The 24,790-nt window shown below is 38.9% G+C and overlaps 1 protein-coding gene across 1 annotated transcript; it reads left to right on the forward strand.

Annotated features, from left to right (window-relative positions):
- Window positions 1-505: 505 nt before the first annotated feature.
- On the forward strand, window positions 506-5,010 carry LOC115987264 (F-box/kelch-repeat protein At3g17530-like). Its single transcript, XM_031110775.1, has 2 exons — window positions 506-700; window positions 3,413-5,010. The coding sequence occupies exon 2, from the start codon at window positions 3,447-3,449 to the stop codon at window positions 4,692-4,694; it is 1,248 nt and encodes a 415-aa protein (XP_030966635.1). The 5' UTR covers window positions 506-700; window positions 3,413-3,446; the 3' UTR covers window positions 4,695-5,010.
- Window positions 5,011-24,790: the final 19,780 nt, after the last annotated feature.

Genomic DNA, 24,790 nt, shown 5'->3' on the forward strand with positions numbered 1-24,790 from the left:
TGATATATATGTCTACTAGTTGAAGATTAATAAATTTGTTTTGTGTTTTTGTATTTGGTTGTCAAGAAAGTGCAAAAAAAACGTTATGATTTGACAGTAGGGGATCAAATTAACAGCAATTTTAAAAATAACATTGACTTAATTGATTGTTTTCACAATGTAGAAATTAAATTAATAGTTACCTCAAAATATAAGGACCAAAATGATATTTTTACTTAAATAGGATAGTTCAACGGGTAATTTTTATCACATATGCAATAGTAATTGCAACAAAACTAAACTAGAGGGTGAGATAAAAAAGTTGAAGATTGACTTTTTAATCTCAGCCTTTGGATCAAACAAATATTTTAACTTTTTTTTTTAATTTTTATTTTTAACTTATCAAATTTTTACAAGTCACAAGTCAAAGTACTATATCGTAATAATTACATTTTTTTTTTTTTGTGAGAAATATCGTAATAATTACATGAATGCATGGAAACCCGAAAAGTATTACTAACTCGATTTAAGTTAGAACTCACCACAAAACACTTATCACCGAATCTAGAAACCATCGAAGTTTTTAAAAGAAAAAAACAATTTTCACTAAGTACATATCGCCGAATCTAAAAACCAGTTTGGTCGGCGTACGACGATGTTTTATTTTCCACACTCTCCGGGAAAACATAGACTGTGATCGGTCTCTCTGCTATTTAGAAAGGTAAAAAAAACTCTCTGTTTCATCTGATTTTTATTATCAGAACTTTCATGTTTCTCTCTCTGAATGATTCTTTGATGTGATGCAAAAACCATACAGGTAGTAAAGGTAGCTTCTTTTGTATTGTTTGAATTTTTATTGATTAATCTTCATGCTCTGTTTGGTTGCTGAGACACAGAAACTTGGAATTTAATTGAAATCAAATTTACTGTCACAAGAGGAGGACTATGTTATGATTGTCACTTTTTTATGGAATCCCTTTTCATCCTATTTGTTTTTCAAAACTTTTGAGACGTTTAGGCCTCTGAATTTCAAGCTTTGTGTTTTCTAAGACAAAACTATATTTTGGAGAATTTAATGCTGTGGCTGTGCTAAGGCCTAGGTAGCTGAGTTTAGAAAGGGATTTGAGGGACTAAAAAAGGCTAGAAACTGAGAGCATTAGGGTGGGAAGATCAGTTGTCTATGTATGTGATGTAAGAGAGGAGGCACATATTTCTTTTAATACATTTTTTAAAAATAAAAAGATAAGCTTTAAGAGGTTTGAGTGCTATTATTATAGTCTTCTTGGTTTTTATGTCAAGTGTTAATGCATCATTCATTTTGGCACAAAAATTAAAAATTTTAAATGGGTCATGTGGGTCAAAATTAGCTATCCAATTTAGAATATAATTATTCTCAAAAAAAAAAAAAAAAAAAGAAGAATATAATTAGATTTTAGATTTTCTTTCAGCTTTGGCTTTAAGTATATATGTATATATATATATATATATATATATGATGGCAGGTAGTAGTGTTTTGGGTCTTTGTTATGTGCTTTTCTTACATGGAATACCTCGTTAATTAAAGTTTCAAAAGATAGGGATGAGAAGCATGGTTAAAAAAATTATCACTTTAAATTACCATGGAAACAATGTGTCTCTATGGTTGTTGCTCTTTAAAGTTGTGTAAATTACCTCTACTTCCAATGCATATGAGAGACACACAAACACAAATTCTTTAATTTTGAATTATATATCAATTTTACCATGTCCTTAATTTTTTTATAATGATTTTCATGTAGGGCATTGTTCTTATATTACACAAGTGCAATGTGTATACATTTTCCACATTTATTATCTGCAACCTAATATATTAGCTTATTGGTTTGAAAATTTCTATATGAGCACCATCCGTTTTTTGTTTTTGTTGACATAACCACCATCTAGTTGTGACTTGTGTTCATATAGAAATTGGATAGAAATTGGACTCTTGTTCTACCCAAGCAACTTGGAGCAAATTGTGGGGTCACATCAATAAGTTTCTATAGGGGAAAGAATAGGGATATGAGTGTGTCTCTACTGTAAACTTCAATTCTAAATATTGAAATTCTTCTTAGTGTTACTGTTTATCCATGTAGTGGTGTTTCCTATAGATGCTTTTGTAGGTTTTTCACTTCTTTGCCACAGGGCTGTGTATTTAATTTCTTGCATTTCATCATTATTCAGTGATATGTTTAAACTATGGTTATTAAGAAATTTAATCTGAATACATAATTGGTTACTTAATCAAGTTGATTACAATTTGAGTAAAATCAATCAAGGATCCAAAACACTTTACTTTCTACCCTCTTGCCAATCTGAGTTTCACTTTAGTCTCTCTGCAATTTAACAGTAAAAACTTTCTCTCTCATGTGATTTCAATCTCAGATATATTATCTATGCAAAAACCATACAGAATCACACACTCCATAGTGGTAGTAAAGATAGCTTTTTTTTTTTCTTTTTTTTTTTTTGGTTGAATTTATATAGATTCTTCTTGCTCTGTTTGGTTGTTGAGAGAGAAGTTTGGAATTTAAAATGAGAGAAATCAACTTTAAGAGAGGACTATGTTTTTTTTTTTTTTTTTTCCTTCTTGCATTTTAAAAATATTTTGAGAAATTGGGACTCAGAATTTTCATAATTTTGGCTTTCAAAGACAACTTTATTAAAGAATTTAATATTTTTTATCAATGAAATATTGAGTTTTTTGAGGTTTGGGAGGAATTTGATTATGGTTCTTTTTCTTTTTCAACTGCACACTATTCACAAATTGTGCAGAATATTCCCTGCTCTTCTTAGCTCTTTTCAATCAAAAATCAATTTTTTTTTTCCCTATTGAAACCACATACTTTTTTATAGCAAAAAACCTTCATGTAACTCACCCAACCACTTTTGAGTTTTTATTTTTATTTTTAAAAAAAAAAAAACTCATAACCCTTTTCTGTAACTGTTCTAAATCCACCACTAGCAGACATAGACAAAAATTCCAAATTTCCCTACATCAATTATAACTATATGAATAACTGAGTGTGAAAATCTGGTAGGAGGATATGGTCTAGTTTGGATATCTGCCTATATGGTGAGTTTCTACTTCTTTGATGTGGCTGTTTGGACTTAGAGAGAAAGGAACTCACGCTTATGTGAAATGTGTAACCCTTAGCATATAATGGAATCTGGAGAATAAATTAAACACTCCAAATGTCTTCCATTCTGCTTCTTCAATTGGAGTCAAATGTCAATATAGGACAAAAGTGAACTGTATTTACAGGTCTTGAAAACTGTATTAATTGGGACATTAGTTTGGACCTCTGTTATTTTGTAACAATTTGGTGTCACTGCAGATTTTTGAAGTGATTATATCTGTTATGACTTGGGTTTATACTTTATAGTAATACTTTCTTGTTTGTATCATTTGCAGCTTGTTATAACTTGGGTTTTTGTTCATAAGAAAAATGGAAGTCATTTTTTCAAATGAAGACTTAGCAATGGAAATTTTAAGTCGCTTGTCAGCTAAGAACCTTTTAAGGTGCAAGTGTGTCTCCAAGAGATGGACGAGCCTTATATCTGATCCATCCTTTGTGCGGATTCACCATCAGAGGTCAAGATGCATTTCAGGACTCCTTGTTCAAGAGTTTAAGGAGTATGGGGGGAATTTTCGTGGAGATGATTATTTCCTTTACGCTAGTGTTAATGGTGAATTGGGCATATTTAAATTGATGGATGAAAGTTTCCCTCAACTGACTTCTGTCGTTATGGCTTCATGTGATGGACTCATCTGTTATAGAAGTCGTCGAACTAGGGATGTAGAGGTGCTGGACATAGTTGTTTGGAACCCAATGACCCAGGAACGGTTAACCTTGAGAACCACTGACTGTCATGTTGGTAGCATCTTCGGATTGGCTTTCTACCCATTTGGTTCTTCAGCAAAGATGATCCCTAGCTTTAAAGTGGTCAGCATTCAGCGACCAAAACATGACCAAAATTCCTACTCCTTTGTGATCTACTCATCGGAGACAGGGAAATGGAAAACTTCCCTTGAAGTGTGCTATTGCAAGGATGAGCTTCACAAGAACAAACATATTTATGTTAATGGAAGGTTTTACTGGTTGACGAAGAATCAGAACATTATCACTTTTGAGGTGGATGAGGAGTTATCTGGAGTCATTACAGTACCAGGTCCTAAGTGGTTGGATAGATATGTAGTGAGACTGGCTTGCCTTGGGGATTCAGATGGGTATCTTCATTATGTGTGTGTAGATATGCCTGAACTTAGGGTCTGGATGTTAACAGATCCTTGCAAGCCCATTTGGGTTCTTAAGCACCATGTAAATATAGATCAATTTGGTGAAGAATCAAGGGATCATTATATCCATCGTGTACGGCACTCTCCTGAAACGATTGGGGATTCTTTTGTAGTGGATGCTCAAAATTTCCATGATGAAGTTGTGTATTTGTCTATACGAGGTAGGTTATGTTCGTACGACTTCAAAACTGGAAGGCTAAGATTCTTCTTTAATGGTTTGTACCTGAGGCATATGAATAAGGTTCAGGCCACTGTGCTCCCATATACACCAACCTTGGCAACAATTGGCATTCCCTGGTTGAAACAGAATTCTGGTAGTGCTTCTATTTCTTTTGCTTCAACATCTTTTAATTACCTAGGAAGACCTAGAAAAAAATTGAAAACAAGGAAGACCTAGAGAAAAATTGAAAGAACCCTTTAAGGTCACCACATTTTTAAACTGCTGCTCATTGAAATGGAAGTAGTCAGTGCATTTATATAAATTAGTAAGCATGGACCGGTCAATTTCAGTGGCCTAAGTTTTTTTTGGACATGGCCCCATTGGGGATGCTGTTTGCCTGCGGTACTAATTTCTACTTATTTATTTCTTCTTGTATTGGTTGCTAAGATTATATGGGATTTGTTGAACTTTTGGTTTCCATGTAATTTTGACCATTGACTTCTAATTTTTAACCAATTGATAGAGCATGAGCATATTGCTTTGCATGTTTGTTGCAGATCAATTGTAACAAATTTGTTGTATCTTTACTGTTTTCATTTTCCTAGTTAAAATTAAATTTTGTGTTGTTTTCTTTTTTCTAGTTGAATTTACGATATTTCCCTTTTTCTAGTTGAATAAGGATTGTGTGTTGTTTTTCTTTTCCTAGTTGAAATAGAAGTTCATTATTTCTTTTGTTAAAGGAGTAGGAGAAAATCTCTACATTCTATTTTGGGAGTGATGGACCTGATAGATTCAGGTTCTTTTTTTTATATTAAATTCCTGGTTTGTTGTGCAACAAAATGTGTGCTTGGCAGTGACTTCCTTATTCCAATCTGATGGATTTCTTGGAGAAGAAAATTCCACTATGATTATTTTGATCCCCAACGTTGAGAAACTGTCAAGAGTTGATGATTACAACAGACATATATCATGTTGAAATGTGCAATATGAGTGTATTTCCAAAATCCTTGCTAATAGACTCTATGGCTGCTAGAATGAAATTATTAACTCTTGACTTTTTATTTTTTTATTTTTTTTATTTGATAATCATATTAACTCTGACTTTGTCAAGGGGATGAGTATCTCTGAAAACATCCTGCTTGCTCATTAGTTGGTGAGCAGTTATCACTGAAAATTTAGGGGTGGTAAAATTAATCCAAAAGTGCAACCGGTTTATAATTGATTGGGAATTCTCAAAACCCTAACGTTTCACCAAAGCCAACTACCAATTACGTATTCCTTAAATGAGAGCTCTCAAGGATCCTATGATGAATGAGAAACAAATCCTCTTGAGCCGGCAAGAATGCCAGCATTCTTCCATATTACCACACATTGTTTTCCAATTTCTTAGTGCTTCAGAGGTAGGGTTTCTGGAATCTTGGTTTCATTTGTTCTTTGTGTTCTTCATTTTTTTTTCCTCAGTGTTTGTTTCTTGGTAATTTATAAGTTTTTGGCATTTGTAATTATGTATGTGAATGAATGTTAAATGGGTGGGTTGGGTGGGATGGGTTTGTGAGGTATTTTTTCTTTTGATAAGTAAGGTGTATCATAAGCCCAAAATATTCTATGACAATAAATGAAGGTTTGGTAGGATACTTTTAAGTGTGGGAAAGCTATTAGACAGGGGGCTCTTTTTCCTCTATCCTTTTGTCCTTGAAATGGAGGCTTTTATTAAAATAACGAGATCAAGATTCAGTGAATCTCAGAACTTTAAGTTCCATCCCAATGTGCAGGCCAAAGAATTACTTATTTGACCTTTATAGATGATCTTTTACTATTTGTAGTTGCTGATCTACCTTTAAAACAACTGATAAGGGATGCGCTGAAGAACTTCAATGGTCTTTCTGGTTTTTCTATAATTGGGAACAAGAGTGGGGTATTTTGTGCTGCTGTAACTCTTGATCTCCTGCTACAAATCCCTTTTTGTGCAATTCAAAGCAGGAAACCTCCCAATCATAATTTTTGGAAAACCTCGTTATCACTAGAAAGCTTAGCTCAAAGGACTGCAATCCTCTAACCAAGAAGATCATTGCTAGGTTTAACTCTTGGATTACAACCCTCTTTCTTAGGCGAACTCCTAATTCACTCGATGCTGCATAGTGTCCAGATGTACTGGTCAGGAATGCTCATGTATTGCTTCCTAAGTGGGATCAAATATGCACTCAAAATGGAAGGTTTGGGGCTTAGAAGGGTGGAATATTGGAATATGGAAGTACTTATAAGTCACATTGAATATGTCCACTCAAGCTGGTTTCTTGTGGGTAGCATAGGTCCATGAGGTGTTGTTGAAGGGCAACTGGGTAAATGCCTCTAGATAGTGAAGGTCCCCAAGAGTGTACATAGGGGTCGTGGAAATTATTGAAACTTAGGGAAGTGGCTAAACATGCAGTTCCTATGCTATAAAGTTTTGGGATGAAAGAGACATATAAAAAAATAAAAATAAAAAGCTTTGGGATGAAAGAGGTGTTTTTTTTTTTGGGGGGTCTGACTAGATAGATGGCATCTTCGATGGTATTATTTATCAAATTTTCTGGACATAGAATGGTCTATGATGTAGTAAATGCCGTTGAAGCTAAGTTATTTTAGTTAGTGTTTTGAAGAATAAGGGTCAAATCTGGAAGCCAACAAGATCTAAAAACCTGGTTAAAATCCAGGGCAAGCTGAATCTGCTGAAGGTCAAGGAAGAGTACATCGCAATCTGGTCAGCTTCTTCTGAGTCAAGGGAGAGACTCAGAAGCAAGAAAGAAGAGGTGTCTTGGTGTAAGCTAATATGGTGTTCAAATGCAATTTGTAAGTATAGTTTCATTGGTTGGCTTTCCTTGAAGTATATATGATCAACAAGAGCAAGGTAGCTGCATCGGGCTTAACAGGGGACTCTGCTTGTTTTTTCTGTAGGAGGGGTTATAGAGAGGAGTCACTTCTTTTCTGTGCTTGTCTTTTTTGTTTTTTGTTTTTTTTTTAAGTCCAGTGCCTCAAATAGGCAAATGAACAGTATTTCATTAATGAATAGTAATTGGAAATTATTTTTTTATTGTTTTCAGTTTTCAACAAAATAAGCAATATTCAAACCCACACTTAGAGCCTAATAATTTAGCATTGAATACTGTCTTAACTTTCCATGAAGAAGTTAGGTAAGAAGTTAGTCAAGCTCATGTAACATGGAGTGGTTAACTAGATTTGATCATACCTTCATGGAGTTCCTGGCCTCTGGTTTATCAGATAACAGGGGGTTTATTTTTGCCATTTAGCATGATTTCTCTAATGTTTTCGTTATGTAGAATTAGAACCAAACATATTAGTTAAGTAGTATCTTGAGTTTTTGAGACTCAAGTTCTACGAATAAACTCGAGTCTTTGAGTTCTAAGTGGTGGAAAAGCTACGGTGGACTAAAGAAGTCCACGTGGAACTCGAGTCTTAAAAACTCAAGATCCTTTATGCGTTGATCAGAGCTATTCTCTTCTCCAGATTTGTTTCTCTCTTCTCTTCTTTGATTTGATCTTGCTACCTAGGTTTTGCTTCTACTACATAACTATTATGTTTAGTTTTCCTGCCATATAACGAATATATTAGGAAAATCATGCTAAGTGGCAAAAAAAAACTTCTCAGATCACACACCAAACCTCATCACATTTAGGGCATCTTCCTTATCTGGTCCTAAACCTTTTCAAGTTTTACAATTTTTGGGTTGAGCATAAAGAGTTCTTATGTAAATGATTTATGCTAAGTTGAAGGCCGTAAAAAGGATTTTAGGTATGAATAAAGAGGTTTTTGGTTGGATTTAACTATTTATCAACAGGTCATAAGAGTCGGATTAAATCTTGAGTTGGTTCAAAATAACATGCTCCAAAGACCTGGTGACCCTACCCTTGCTTGTAAAGAAAAGAGTGTCTTCACTTAACGCAAAATTTAGGTGATCAAAACTCCTCCAACTTTCATAAGATGGTAACCATAAAAAACCCAAAAAAAAAAGTGTCATTAAATGTAGGCGCAGAAGGTAGTAAAAGCCTTAAGTGTTGAACTGACTCTTTATTATCCAATTCAATTTCCAATTCAAACAAACTAAATTATGAACAAAACCGAATAATAGCAACCACAGCAAAAACAAATGAATCCAATCAAGAGGCCAAAGAAGGCAATTTTGAACTCTTAGCAGCAATCACTTGACCATTTGCATTTCTAATGAATTCAAAAAGGAATTATAATGTAAAGCACAATTCACCTTATAACTACCAAATCTTGAAGGAGTCCGCCGTACCTGAGGAAATTGCACAACTACGATTTAAAATCCATGTCCCTAAATTGGAATATAGCAAATAAATAATCAGCGTTAAAAAAAGTCTATTATTTATAACCATTATTTTAGTCCCAATTGTACATTTAACTGCCTATAAAAAATGTGTAAAAAATTGCCTATATTATTGTTTGTATTTTTTTTTAGAAGGTAAACTCGGAGATGAAGGTGAGTGAAAGGAAATTTCTCGTTAAATGAATAGGAAAAGTAAGTAACATAGCAATTAAATGAAACAAAATGAAAGGAATTAAAAGCAAGCTTTTTTAATTTTAATCCAAAATCTTCTACTTAATGACCAAAATATTAGACAAAAAACATCCAACCTTGCACATAGGCTACTCCTCTTCTTTGTGTTACTCTGTAGTCTCTCATCCTGCACATAGGCTACTCCTTTACTTGATTTTTTAAATTTTTTATTTATACAAAATAGAAATTCTACTCTAACCTAATCCAAGTGTAAATGTATGGAAACCTCATTCCTAGAAATTTGAATTTTGGCCCTTACCCCCCCCCCCCACCCACCTAAAAGAACTTTTTATTTGTAAAGTGACCATCATGTCAAGAGTGCATGATGGTCCTCTACTTGATTTTTATTCTTTCACTATCTTGATCTTCGTGAAATTTGTCGATACTAAAGTGGAGTTGCCTTTTTGAGCTAGGAGAGTCAAACAATGATATAACAGAGATTGTAAAGAGGTTAAAATTTGTCAAATCAACTGTCAATAGCATTAAAAATAAATAAATAAATACTAATTGGGCTTTAAAATGCCTAGTTGAGACTATGAGAGAACATGGGGGTTCAAAGAACATGGTTAAAAGTTAAAAACATACTGAATATCAACAATTTAATTTGAGTGGTTGATACAAATAGATCATAAAATATTAAATTGACCAAAAAATATTTCTCCTTAAAGTTCCGAATAAAATGCTCAAACTTTGGCCCTAACCTCATCGCATGCATGAAAACCTTATCACACACGCTTCATGTATGCGATGAGGCTCTTATTTGTTTTTGGGGGGAGGGAAGGGGGGGTTTACATGTTTTCCTACAAATACTAAGCATTGACTCATGGACAAACCAATTGCAATAAAATAAAGTGAATAATTACACTTTTTAACCCAAAATTTTATAGTTCACCATTACAAAATTACAAAAGGAATGCAAAAAAATGAAAAAAAAAAAAAAAAAAAAAAAAAAACTATTCACACATACAACTCACTCATATACAAAAAACAATAACCTTTAAGGAGAATTGACAAAGAAAAAAAGGGGGCGGGGGGGGAGTAAGAAAAATGGTGCCATTTCTTGAATCTTTTTCATGCCCCGACTTCAAATCCCATTTGGTCCTTAGAGCATCTCCAGCAAATTCATCAAATTTTTGTACTGTTTGGAGAATGAACAGTAACTTTTACCTTTTATCTACCTACTTTTTCAAATACACTTTCCAACAGATTCTCTATCTCATTTAAATATTATTTCTTCATTTTTTTTAACAACTACACATTTTCCAATATTTTTTTATTCAACACCTGATTATTATAATAGGAAAAAAAAATTTTGAAAAATGAATAGTAACCCATCAGACTTGATGAGCTACTGTTCATGAGCCAAAAAAAAAAAAAAATTGGGTATAGGGAATCTATTGGAGTGGCTTTTTTTGGTCTCATTTTCTATTATAGAGAAAATTTTGCTTTTACATAGACCATTGGAGATGCTCTTAGTTCCTTACTTTTGCCATCATAAAAGCAGATATACAACAACTGAAATTGCCCCAATAACCTTAAAAATAGTTGTTATACAATGTTTACTATTTCAAATTCTTTCCTTACAATTTCCATAACAAATATACAACAATTGCAATTGATCACCTTTGGTTCTAGCTCTGTCCCCCCTTCCTAGGGTTTCCAATCTAATAATCTAGAGTCCAAATCCCTCTCATTCCAATAATCTAATTATAAAATATAAAAAAGATATTGTAACCATTTTTTATAGATAGTAATTTTTTAAAAAAGAAAAATTGGTAGGTCTAGCGTGAGTCTAAAGCTGCCCTTGGCTTTGTACCCCAGGTGGTCCCATTCCTTTTTTTTTTTTTTTTGAATAACAACTCAAATAGTTCTATAAAAATAAAAAATAAAAAATAAAAAACTCAGAAGCTCAACGTGAGAATAATAAGTCTCTTTTTTAAAAAATAAAATAAAAGATGAGATGTCTCTCTACTTGGGGCCCCGTACAGGGCCGGGGGATAGCAGAGATGGGTACGGGCCCAGATCAGGTACAAACTGGGTTGCCGAGTGGTGCCATTCAATCCATTCTATTGGACTTGAGGTTATATTATAAGATAATTTGGGAAGTGACTGTTGCACACATGTTTTACAACTTTTTTTTTTTTTTTTTGAGTAGACTAGCGATGGTTATAAGCTCCTAAGTTAGTTCCTACTTTGGCGATGTGGGACTCAAGTTCCTTTTTCTTTGAGAAGAATTAGTTGTTAAGTTAGAACACAGGGATTTGGGTAGTGTACTAACGGCTTATTGAGACTGAACCCACGTTTTCAATTGTAAAACACTTGTGTGTGAGCACACATGGACACTCGGATGTAATAAATTTTAGCCAAATAATTTCTCCATGTCTACAAGTTAGATAATCATTTTGTACAACCATAATTTAGCAATTGATACCTTAGCCAAATGGGCTTTCAATGCAATTACAACAAGATCCTAATCGTGTGAGGATTTAATAAGTCATAGCTGTCTAGAGATGTGAAAAATTTTGCACTTTTTTTCCATCACAGTTATTGAGTAGTATGATTTTTCACAATTTTTGTATCTATCAAAAAAATGTTATGAATTTTCTTTAATTAAAGAAGGCATTATTTTTTAAAGAAGATATTATGAGTAGCATGTTGTGATTAGCGTACAATATAAGAAGTTAATGGTGGACTTTGGAAAAGTGATATTATACTAATCATAATAGATTTTAAAATGTATCTAGGGTTTTTGGCTTAACTTTTTAATTTTTTGATAGGAAAATTGGAATTTCATTCATTTGAAAGAAAATAAGTTACATCATTAGTGTGTTCTAAAAAATAAGAGCTCTCCTCAATTCAAGTAACATAATACTAAAATACTTTGAACATGTTTTGCTAACAAGTAGGCTGATTGGTTTCATGCCTTCAGAGTATGTGTGACTTTAAATCGAAGAAACTCATGTGATAAGGAAGTGATGCCATATACTACCGAGGCTATTGATGATGGTGGAGGAGATTGACCTGTTATAACATTTGAAACCACAAGACACAAGAGAATCAGCCTCATGCACTATCTCTCAGGCACCAATGTCCCTAGCAAATAGCAACCCCTCTTCAAAACCCTTAGCTTCAAGCTCCACAGGCCTCAACGGCTGTTGTAGTTTCTTGCTACGACCAACCCTTTGTATTGTTTGCTTTTGATTCAATAATGTATCACTGTATCATTCCATGCATCAAGGGGCTTACACGCCTAATATTATTTTTTACTTTTGACAACACATTTAAAGAATATTGAACACATTATCTGATGATAAAAGTTAAATTCCGAAGATGAGAACCCTAGAAGTGGCTCATATTATGCTAAGTAACATATCTAACTTCGCACAAATCTTAATCCTATACCTTTATTTGGACAAATCTTAATGCTAAGATTAAAAGATTTCTATAGTGTTGTAACTAAATTTGCAAAACAAATAAAATTCTTGCAATTAGATTTGAAACCGAAATAACAAATATACATACCTCATCACTTTGGCCGAAGCCATGTATATGACATAAGCTAAAAAGAAAAAATTAAAAATGGAAATTAGAAAACCCAATTTATCATCCTATTTTACTTAATGTTAATAGCCATAGGTAAGTAGGGGAAATGTGATTAACCCATAATTAATCTCATTAAAGTTCTATTGTCAAGTGTCTTGTACCTCAACTGATATCTGATTTTTGCAATGGAAATATCTATATAATTCAAATTCTCCTTTTTTCATTATAACTATCGAATTATTTAAAAAAAAAAAAAAAAACTCATTATACTTCTATTGTATTTCTCCTTCTCAACAACTCCACTTGGTTCTTACAATGAACCAATCTCTTTGATTATTATAGATTATTATTATTATTATTTTACATCAATAGTTGAGGGTAAGAAGATTTGAACTATATACAAATATTTCCATTGGAATAATAAGAAGTACTAGGTTTTTTTTTTTTTTTTTTTTTAATTGATAGCAATAAGAAGTACTAGTTGAGCCATAAGGTTCTTGACCTTGATCATTATATTTATTAATTATTAGTAAAATACATAAATCTAACATAATTCAATGATTTCTAAGATTTATATACCTATTTGTTTTGTAGTTTGTACTAAGTACGTGGTAAATCTTTTAATACATAATTTTTAAAAGAAAAAATTTTAATTAAAAAATTTGCCTATATTCACTACATAATACATAATGTAAGGACACAATTTGGTGACGAACCTAAGCAGTAATGAGTTCGTACGTAAAAGGCCCAGACAATATGATTTTAGAGCGTGGGTGTAAAGAACTAGGTTAACTATGATATCTCCTCCAAAGACTTAATCTCCAGTACGATCAAAGTTTAAAAATTGGTATCGTGGATGTTTTTCTTTAGTGAATAGTGCGACTCCCTCTTTCTTCTCTTACTTTCTTCTTTCTAGTTTATGTCTGTTCTTCCTTTTACTTTTTCTCTTCCGATCCCCTTTCTCAGGTTATTCTTTTAGTTTATATACTCCCCTTTGCGCTCTATCCTTACCGCACACGTGTTGGTTGTGTCCGGGGGATTTCTTTCTGTCCCATCTGGTATCTCTTGGAACTTCCTATGGGCAGCTGTAAGGCTGCTTCCTTATTGTTCAGGTGTCACCTCCACATTAATGCGGTCAGAGAGTTGGTTGAGAGGTCATTAATGCGGAGGCAGCTATAGTTACAGATATTTGTTTGCCTTATCTCTTTCATCTTTAGTCGGCTACTCTATCCATTGTGGTGACCTAATTCTGAGACCTGATCGCAGTGAGACCACGTCCTGATCGTCCTCGGATGCGATCGTCCTCGGACGCATACTGCTGAGGAGCATGGTGCCCTCGGACGGGTTTTCGGCCTCGGATGGGCCACGGGCCCAACAATCCCGAACCAATTCTGAACCCTATGGGCCCATCAATCGATCGGTCCCCACAATAGCCCCTTAAAATCCTACTTTTCGACTCCTTGGAAGAAAATGTGGATTTTGACGTCATAAGCCTGCACCTGTGCGCGTTTTAGGGCATGCCCCTGACGCTTCAGCACCCTGATTTTGACAGCATTAAATTCTAACAACTCCCTTGTCTCCCACGTTCGACGGTGAGATCCAAATCAAGCGGTAGGGGACTTCTCTTGTTTTGTGAGCGGGAATTTCACCGCTCACAATCCTCACATGACTATAAAGGTGCTCCCTAATTAAATCTGTACTTTACCCTTGATGAGTACGTGGTTCCAGAGTTTATACATTGGATCCGTCTTCTTTCAGTCTTCGCTATCCTTCTGGCGACTACAAATAATCGTACATTGTCCGAGGTCATCCCTTTGAACCTGTAAGTCCTCTTGAAGTTTTTACCCTTTCTGTTTAAAGCCAAAAGGTTTTTTCCACTAAGTTTTTTAGAAAAATGGGGAAACAGAGGAATCCCTTTCGGTGTCTCGTTAACTCCGAGGAGGGCATTAGAAATTTCCGCTCTAAGTACAAGATCCCACCAACGGTAGGGATGAGGTATGCAGCCCAAGGGGAATGGGTTGATGCTAGGCAAACTGGGGAAGTGGTTATCCCCATGATCGCTTTTATCGAGGGCGGGATGACCATCCCCATGGGTAGTATCACTAGGGGTTACCTCAATTTCTTTAGGCTGTCCCCCACACAATGTGCTCCCAATATGTTTAGGATCCTGGGAAGTATAGACGCTCTGAATCAGAGAATGGATCTAAAGCTATCCCATCACGACGTGAATTGGGTGTACAGCCTTCACCGCCTAGCGGACCAGGACTATTATCTCAAGTCGAGATATCCTGAAGTAAGGCTAATTCAGTACCTTCCTACTTCAAATAAGAACCTAAAAGAGGATTTCCTTATTTTTTCTGGGGAATGGCATGATGGTCTACCTTGCCCGACCGTAGAGGGAACACCAGGTGGGTGCAAAGTTATAGACCTTTGCTGCTTAGCTCGCGAACACATTTTACTTACCCTTATTATCTTCGTGTCTTACAATTTTAACTTTAGAATCAACGGTTTTTGCAGATAGACGCTATACGAAGCCCAATCTCAGATTAGTCAATAAAGCGAATCTATACAGGTTATTGAAAGCTGAAATATACGTGAACAAGGCTGATGGTCAGCTACGGGCAGCACATCTAATTCTTGGTTATACCCCCCTTTCTTTTGGCTTTCAGGCGCCGAAGTGCGTGATTAAGGCACGCGATCCTCGGCTTTGCCGTATCAGCGTTGCCTACGAAGGGTTTATCGTACCAGAGGGTATTCCACTTCCCAAATACACACCTCTCACAGAGCCTCTTTTCGTGGCCAGCGTCTCGACGGGGCCTTCCTCACCCTCACCTCCCTTCAAGAAAAAGGGAACCAATAGGAGAAGGAAAAGGGGAAAAGACAAGGAAGTCGTTGTAACAATATCTGAATCTACAGACGATTTCGAAGTTTTCGATCAACCCACAAGCCCTGAGGAAAGTCCTAACGAGATGGGGGTACAAAGGAAACCCCAGAAAAGCTTGATGGAGCTGATGGAAGGTCAACAAGGAACGTCGGCATCTGCCCAAATAATACCATCCCAGGCTTCATCTCTCCCCACCAGGTCTCCTCCTCCAGTTCCTCGCCACCCTTCTCGATCATCCCCGCAACCAGTGCCACCCAGCGCTGCCGAACAAGAAAAGCGCGGGGAACAGAAGGGTAAGGAGGTGGCAGATGCGAGCAAATCTCGTCCCACTCGAGAGGAGGATGTCTAACGAGCCGCAAAGCAACAGAAAACAAGGCACCCCGCTACGCGGGGCAGAGAGAAATCCGATTCCCCACATCCCGATTCGCAAGCGTGGCTGCCAGTTCCTATGCTCGGTGGGGAGCCCCTGCGAGACGATGCCTCTATAAGGGACTTTAACGGCGGAATTGGGTGTCATGTAGCCTCGGCCATAGAGGAGGCCTTATTGCTCCCAAAGGATATGGCTGAGATAAAGAATGTGAGGAAGAATCAACTCATCCTCGACAACAAACGATACTTGGGCATGGTGAGAAGCTATCTTTTACACTGTTTCATTCTGTGACTGTTACTTACTAATGCGCACTTTTCATTAACTATAATACTAATTCACCCCCCTCCCCCATTTTCTACAGATCATCCAAAATACTTTCAAGCTAGATGGGATGCTCAATGCTTGCTCCAACCAGTTAGATGGTGAAAGGAAAAGAAGGGTAATGGCCGTACAGACCTTGTCCAAATCTGAACAGGATTTAATCGATGTAAGAAAAAAACTACAGGTTGAAGAAGAAGCTCGCAAGAGTGCTGAATCGACATCAGAAGGCTACCAGAAGCAGGCCGAGGAACAGGCCAAGCTTCTGCGCGAGGCGAATGCCGAGCTGAAGAAGTATCAGGAGCAAGTTCTTGTTCTTAAGAAGCATCTAGAAGAAACTCAGAGGCTAAGGGAGAAAGCTGAAAAGCTCAAAGAACAAGCCGAGAAAGCGAAAGTCAAGTCCGAACAGGCAATGAATGAAGCCGAGCAGAGGGGCTACGAAATTAGGATAGCCAAAACTGAGAAAGCTTTAAGAGCCGAAGTTCCGGAGGTGTGCCGCATCTTCTGCGTGAGAACCTGGAGCGAGGCTCTTAACCGTGCTGGGGTTGAAGCCTCATCTGAACTACGTAAGCCAGAGAACGTATATTACCCCGAAGCGATACGCTCCTCAACTCCTCAACCAAACCAGGCTGATACTCCTTCTCTAGCTATCAACCCTAACGAGGAGGTCTTGCCTCGTAATTCCCTTCCAGGAGCTTCCCCAAACAAATCCACCACCGCTTCGAAGGCAGAGACGGTCTCACAGGGTTTTCAACAAGAATTGGACTCCACAGTTCAATCAACTGGGGGCATTACCAATTAAAAGTAAAAAAGTAGAAGCTATTTTGTAATTTTAAATAGACACTTAATAGAGGACTTTTTCGCTTGCTTTCTTATCATTCTGATGGCTCTAAGTTACCTTTACACTTACTTACTTTGTCGTCGTAATTTTGTATGGATTCATTTCAACCACCCTCTCCACTGTACGTCAATCTTGCACCCGAAGCTCTCTCTTTCTGACTCCTTAATGAGTGTTCATAGGGCATTACTTTCACCAAGTTTATGATTTAGAAAACTCATCACCGCTCTATTTACCATTTAATAATTCAATACACAATTTAGCAGGTCAATTTCTACCGAGTTTGTGGTTTGAGGATTTAGCATAACATAGTTTCTGTTTAACAATACAGCATGAATGATAGGATGTTAATTTCCACTAAGGTTGCGATCCGAGGACTTGGCATAACTTAGTTTCTGTTTAACAATTCAATATGAATGATAGGATGTTAATTTCCACTAAGGTTGCGATCCGAGGACCTGGCATAACTTAGTTTCTGTTTAACAATTCAGTATAATAGGATGTTAATTTTCACTAAGTTTGCGATCCGAGGACCTGGCACAACCTAGTTTCTGTTTAACAATTCAGTATAATAGGATGTTAATTTCCACTAAGTCTACGATCTGAGGACTTGGCACAACCTAGTTTCTGTTTAACAATTCAGTATGATAGGATGTTAATTTCCACTAAGTTGGCGATCCGAGGACCTGGCACAACCTAGTTTCTGTTTAACAATTCAGTATGATAGGATGTTAATTTCCACTAAGTTTGCGATCCGAGGACCTGGCACAACTAGTTTCTGTTTAACAATTTAGTATGATAGGACAGGATGCAAGATTTACAGGATGCATATTTGACGTAAGTTAAAAGAGAATATTTGAATTAAAACTTCTTTACTAATAATAATACCTTCTGAGATTGTTTACATTCCAATGATGGAGTACAGGTTTTTCGTCTAGGTCCTCTAGATAATAAGCCCCTATTCCTGCTACAGAAGTAATCCGATATGGTCCCTCCCAATTGGGTCCCAGTTTTCCCCAATTTGGATTCTTAGTGGCCCCCAGGACTTTTCTCAGCACCAGATCTCCTATGGCTAGCGGCCTCATCCTCACATTGCTATCGTAGCCCTGCTTGAGCTTGTGCTGGTAGTAAGCTAGCCGAACCATCACGCTCTCCCTTCGTTCTTCAATCAGGTCTAAACTTTTTTCCAACATCGCGTCATTATTACTCGAAGAGAATGCACTGGTCTTCAACGTTGGGAATCCAGTTTCCAGAGGAATAACGGCCTCGGCCCCATAGGTCATGGAGAAGGGAGTTTCTCCCGTCGAACGTCGGGGTGTTGTCCGATACGTCCAAAGCACATGTGGCAGCTCTTCCACCCATTTTCCTTTCGCGTCGTCTAGTCTCTTCTTAAGCCCATTGACAATGACTTTGTTAACAGCTTCAGCCTGCCCATTGCCTTGCGGATAAGTTGGAGTGGAATATCTGTTTCTTATTCCCAGCTCTGAACAGTATTTCCTAAAGGCATTGCTATCAAACTGGAGCCCGTTGTCCAAAACAAGAGCTCGTGGGACTCCAAATCGCGTAACAATGTCCTTCCAGACAAACTTCTTCACATCTATGTCCCTGATGTTCGCCAAGGGCTCAGCTTCAACCCATTTAGTAAAATAGTCTGTGCCGACCAGCAGGTACTTCTTGTTTCCTATAGTTTTAGGAAAAGGGCCGACAATGTCCAGCCCCCATTGTGCAAAAGGCCAAGGGCTTGAGAGAGGGTTAAGAACTCCTCCTGGTTGGTGGATATTCGGAGCATATCTTTAACACTGATCGCACTTCTTAACGTACTCCTGTGCTTCTTTCTGCATGTTCGGCCACCAATAACCTTGCGTTAATGCTCGGCATGATAGGGACCTTCCTCCCGTATGGCTTCCACAAATGCCCTCATGCAACTCTTCCAAGATTAATTCTGATGTCTCAGGAGGAACGCAGAGCAAGTATGGCCCGGAGAAGGACCGTCTGTATAGCTTTTTATCCTCGGATAACCAATACCGAGGTGCTCTCCTTCGTATTTTCTCAGCTTCAACCTTATCTTCGGGCAACACGTCACTGTCGAGAAATTTTAATATAGGGTCAATCCAGCATGGCGATAAACTAGCTTGACGAATTTGGCAAACCTCCTTTTCTGGTGAAGTGGGAGTACGCAAGTCTTCGACGATAATCACCCGAGGGAAATTTCTTACTGAGGAGGTGGCAAGAGTCGCCAAGGAGTCGGCGTGGGTATTTTCACCTCGTGGAATATGTAATACGTCGAAAGATTCGAACTCTGTTCCCATACGCCTAACCCGGTCCAGATACCCTTGCATCCTCGGGTCTCTGGCCTCCAACTCTCCAATCACCTGGCCGACGACCAGCTTCGAATCCGAGAATAGTTTCACCGTCTTTCCACCCATTTTATGGACCATGCTCATTCCCATTATCAAAGTCTCGTACTCTGATTCGTTGTTAGTAGCCGAGAACCCTAGCCTTAGCGACTTTTCGATGATGACCTCTTCGGGGGATATCAGAACCAATCCCAATCCAGCTCCTCGTTGGTTCGCGGCCCCATCCACGTATACTTTCCATACGGGCCCTCCTGGCGCGGATATCACACCAACCGATTTTTCATCCATGTGATCTTGATTCTTACTAACTTCCTCAGGGCACTCAGCAAATTCAGCTACCAGATCGGCGAGAACTTGACCCTTTACAGAGGTGCGGGGCATGTATTTGATGTCAAAAGCACCCAGAATCGTACCCCACTTGGCAATTCTGCCGGTGTAGTCAGCACTTCTAAGTATGAATTTAAGAGGCAGTTGGGTCAAAACAACTACAGTGTGAGCTTGAAAATAGTGCGGAAGTTTACGTGTTGCATGGACCACTGCCAGTATGGCCTTCTCTAACGACATATATCTCACCTCGGCTTCATGGAGGGATTTACTCACATAATAAACTGGCCTCTGGACGCCATTGTCTTCTCGCATCAAGACGAAACTGACTGCGTGAGGAGCTACCGCCAGATAGGCGTACAACACTTCATCTACCTCAGGGCTAGACATGATCGGCGATTTGGACAAATAGTCTTTCAACTGCTGGAACGCCTCAGCGCACTCCTCGGTCCACTCGAATCCTCGCCACTTATGTAACAAACGGAAAAAAGGACGACACCTTTCAGCCGACCTGGAGATGAATCGGTTCAACGCAGCAGTCATCCCCGTCAGCTTCTGCACTTCCTTTGGATTCCGAGGTGCTTGCAAATCGTTAATGGCCCTAATCTGGTCTGGATTCATCTCAATTCCCCTATGGGTCATCATGTAGCCCAATAATTTTCCTGAACCTACACCAAAGGAGCACTTTGAAGCATTCAGGCGCAATTTGTGTTCTCTCAGTATCTCGAAGATACTAGTGAGGTCTCCCACATGTTCAGTTACTACTTTACTCTTCACGACCATGTCATCAATATAAACTTCAATACTTCTACCCAGCTGTGGTTCAAACATTTTCGTCATCATGCGTTGGTAGGTAGATCCAGCATTCTTCAAACCGAAAGGCATCACCTTGTAATGGTAGTTTCCAACCGGGGTCATGAAAGCGGTCTTTTCTTGATCATCGGCGGCCAGCGGTATTTGGTGATACCCTTGAAAGGCATCCAAGAAACTCATCCTTGGGTGGCCCACGGTCGCATCCACCAACTGGTCAATCTTCGGCATAGGAAATGGGTCCTTAGGGCATGCCTTATTAAGATCCGTGAAATCCACGCACACTCGCCATTTCCCCGTTTTCTTCTTCACTACCACCGTATTGGCCAGCCATTAGGGGTAAAAGACTTCTTTAATAGCCCTAGCCTGTTTTAGCTTGGCAACTTCACTTCTGACTGCCTCGGCATGCTCTTTCGATGGTCGCCGAGGAATTTGCCTCCTGGGGGGAACGGCAGGGTTCACGTTGAGTCGGTGACAAATGAAACTTGGGTCTACTCCTGGGGCTTCATACGGGTCCCATGCAAAGACGTCCACATTGGATCGGAGGAATTCCAGCAAACTCGCTTTCTCTTGCAGAGGCAACTTGGCCCTAACCCGGAAGAATTTTTCTGGATCATCAGTAACAATCACCTTTTCCAGATCTTCGCACTCTACCCCATTGGTTGGTACGTCTAAACCTGATGCTGGGGACTTTAATTGCTATGACTCATTATCGGCCATAGTTGAGGTTTTTGCCTCTGGCCGATGCTGAATAGTCGCTACTTGACATTGTCGAGCAGCCGCTTGGTTCCCTACTATCTCCAGCACTTGGTCTCCGGATGGGTATTTCACCTTCTGATGTAGGGTGAATGAAACTGCTTTAAGTGCGTGAAGCCAAGGTCTACCCAAGATGGCCGTATACGGAGAATAAACATCTACGACAATAAAATCCACCTCCACCACCTCCGTGCCTGACTGCACAGGCAGCCTGATTAGCCCCATAGGAATAACCAACCTTCCCTCAAAACTGATTAGAGGGGAATTATAGGTTGTCAAGTCTTGCTGTTTCAAACCAAGCCCCTTGTACAAATCCGGATACATCACATCCGCTGCACTTCCCTGATCAACCATCACTCTTCGGACATCGTACCCACTAATCCTCAGTGTTACCACCAAGGCATCCTCATGGGGTTGTATAGTTCCAACCAAATCTTCGTCTGAAAAACCCAAAATCAAGGGGACGCGCCTCTTGGCCCTCTTCAATGCTGGAGAACGATCCTCTGCCGGGGATTGGGACACCGACAACACTCTAGTGGGGCAAGATCCACTCCTTCCCGGGGTCGCAAAGATGACGTTGATCGTACCCCGAGGGAGCCTTGATGAAGCATCCCCACGCACCTCGGAACCTGCTTGGCTCGCCCTTCCGCTGGAATGATGCAAGAGTTGCTTTAACTTCCCTTCCCGGACCAACTGCTCCAAATGGTCCCATAAATTCCTGCAGTTGTCTGTCGTGTGCCCATGATCCTGATGGTAATGGCAATACAAACTCGGGTTACGTTTTGTAGGCTCTCCCGCCATCCTGTTCGGCCATTTGAAAAATGGCTTGTCCTTTATCTTCTCCAAAACCTGCTGAACAGGCTCCCGAAATACTGCATTAACAACCTGGGCGTTCGCCGAGGCCGACTGCCCAGCAAAGTCCCTTCTCGGTCGGTTATTATTATAACGATCCGACCTGAAATCCCTCCTCTCCTGAGGGATCACTTTGGCCTTTCCCTTCCCCTGGAGTTGATCTTCCTCTATCCTCTTGTACTTCTCTATTCTGTCCATCAGCTGGCGCACACTGGTGATAGGTTTACCCGTCAAGGATTTCCTCAAGTCGTGATTAGCCGGAAGACCGGCTTTAAAAGTGGTTATAGCCACAGCGTCATTCTTCCCCCCTATTTCGTTAAACATTTCCCAGTACCTATCCGAGTAGCTCTTGAGAGTCTCGCCCTCTCGCATAGACAAAGTCAACAAGGATCCCAGAGGCAAAGGAGTTCGGCTGCATGTAATGAAGCGAGCACCAAAAGCCTGGGTCAGTGCTTTGAAAGATCCAACAGAATTGGCCCTCAAACCGTTGAACCATCTCATCGCCGTTGGACCCAAACTTGATGGAAAAATCTTGCACATCAGAGCATCATCCCTGGAATGAATAGCCATTTTCTGGCTGTAATAGCTTACGTGTTCCACCGGATCGGAATGGCCATCATACAGAGAGAACGTGGGTTGATTGAACCGCCGAGGATGGGTAGCATCATCTATGCTTCTCGTAAAGGGTGACCTGGAAATTTGACTCAAGGCTTTGTTCATGGCATCGTTTCCCAAGCTCCTACTAGTTGGACTTTTACGCCTACGGCGACGCTCCTCTTCGTAGGAGAAAGTCTCGCTTTGCGGAGTCCTCGACCTCCGCCGGTAGCTAGTTCCATCCGACTCCCCAGATGATGGTTCAGAGCGAGATGGGGAACGTTCTCGTCGTGCATGGCGCAGCTCTCTCTTCAAATCCGCAATCTCACGTTGCAGATCCCCACCATGCTTCGCGTGGGAAACGTGACTCTTCCCGCGTGTATGGCTTCTCGTGGTATGAGTGGTATGTATACTCCCCTCCCAGACTTCCCTTCGTTCGGGACTCCTTCGAGGGCCACCATGCTGGGAGCCCCTTGACTCCGCTTGATGCAGGCTGACATCATCCTGATGCAGCCCCGCTGCGGGATGAGGTAGTTCCACTCCTTCCATCGGAAGCGTAGTATTAGAGGTTGCACAAGCTAACACAAGCTCTCCCCACAGAAGGCGCCAATTGTAAGGACACAATTTGGTGACGAACCTAAGCAGTAATGGGTTCGTACGTAAAAGGCCCAGACAATATGATTTTAGAGCGTGGGTGTAAAGAACTAGGTTAACTATGATATCTCCTCCAAAGACTTAATCTCCAGTACGATCAAAGTTTAAAAATTGGTATCGTGGACGTTTTTCTTTAGTGAATAGTGCGACTCCCTCTTTCTTCTCTTACTTTCTTCTTTCTAGTTTATGTCTGTTCTTCCTTTTACTTTTTCTCTTCCGATCCCCTTTCTCAGGTTATTCTTTTAGTTTATATACTCCCCTTTGCGCTCTATCCTTACCGCACACGTGTTGGTTATGTCCGGGGGATTTCTTCCTGTCCCATCTGGTATCTCTTGGAACTTCCTATGGGCAGCTGTAAGGCTGCTTCCTTACTGTTCAGGTATCACCTCCACATTAATGCGGCCAGAGAGTTGGTTGAGAGGTCATTAATGCGGAGGCAGCTGTAGTTGCAGATATTTGTTTGCCTTATCTCTTTCATCTTTAGTCGGCTACTCTATCCATTGTGGTGACCTAATTCTGAGACCTGATCGCAGTGAGACCACGTCCTGATCGTCCTCGGATGCGATCGTCCTCGAACGCATACTGCCGAGGAGCATGGTGCCCTCGGACGGGTTTACGGCCTCGGATGGGCCACGGGCCCAACAATCCCGAACCAATTCTGAACCCTATGGACCCATCAATCGATCGGTCCCCACACATAATTATTTAATATAATTTGTTAAGTAAAGTGTTTGAAGCAAAGTTTGTACTTCAAGTGGATATCTTAAAGCTTCTCAAAAAAAAAAAAAAAAAAAAAGGTGGATATCTTAAAGTTATTTAAGTATTGATACATTCTCGTTAATTTGCTTATTCTTTTTAATGTACAGACAATTTATTGGAGAACTCGAACATAAACTATATTATTGAATTCATTGATGATTTTGGTTATAGTGAGAGTATATAAACATAACAATTAAATTTGACATAATTTTTTTAAAGTATCACATGGGTTACAGGTTAATAGAATATAGTGCTGAGCAGTTGGGGCTCAATGGTTTTGAACTTATGTTTGTATAAAGTTTTTATTTTTATTTTTATAAAAATTACTTGATAATAGTAATTAGTTCTTAGTTAGAAGAATAAAAAATATACAAGGAGATAATAAATATAATTTTTATCTGATTTATAGTAGCAGATGATGGAAAGATCAACTAAATATTTAATTTTTCCACCTATGAATATTGTCAAACTAGATTCTGCCACAAAATGAATTTTTTCAATTTCTTTTTATTTTAACAAACCCTATTGTACATTGAAAGAGAATTACAATTAAATTTATGATAAAATAAATCATAAATAATTTTTTGGAATTCAAAATAATGTTTGTGGGGACCGGCCCAGAATAACAAGTTGACTGGGCCTTGGGCCCATCCGAGGACCATTCTGTCCGAGGAGACGTCGCAGCCCATAATCCCTGC

The sequence above is a fragment of the Quercus lobata genome, chromosome 4, assembly GCF_001633185.2.
Source record: "Quercus lobata isolate SW786 chromosome 4, ValleyOak3.0 Primary Assembly, whole genome shotgun sequence".
In the NCBI taxonomy this organism is placed as follows: domain Eukaryota; kingdom Viridiplantae; phylum Streptophyta; class Magnoliopsida; order Fagales; family Fagaceae; genus Quercus; species Quercus lobata.

Coding starts and splice junctions, on each gene's coding strand:
- LOC115987264 (XM_031110775.1), top strand. CDS start 3,447: ATGGAAGTCATTTTTTCAAATGAAGACTTAGCAATGGAAATTTTAAGT.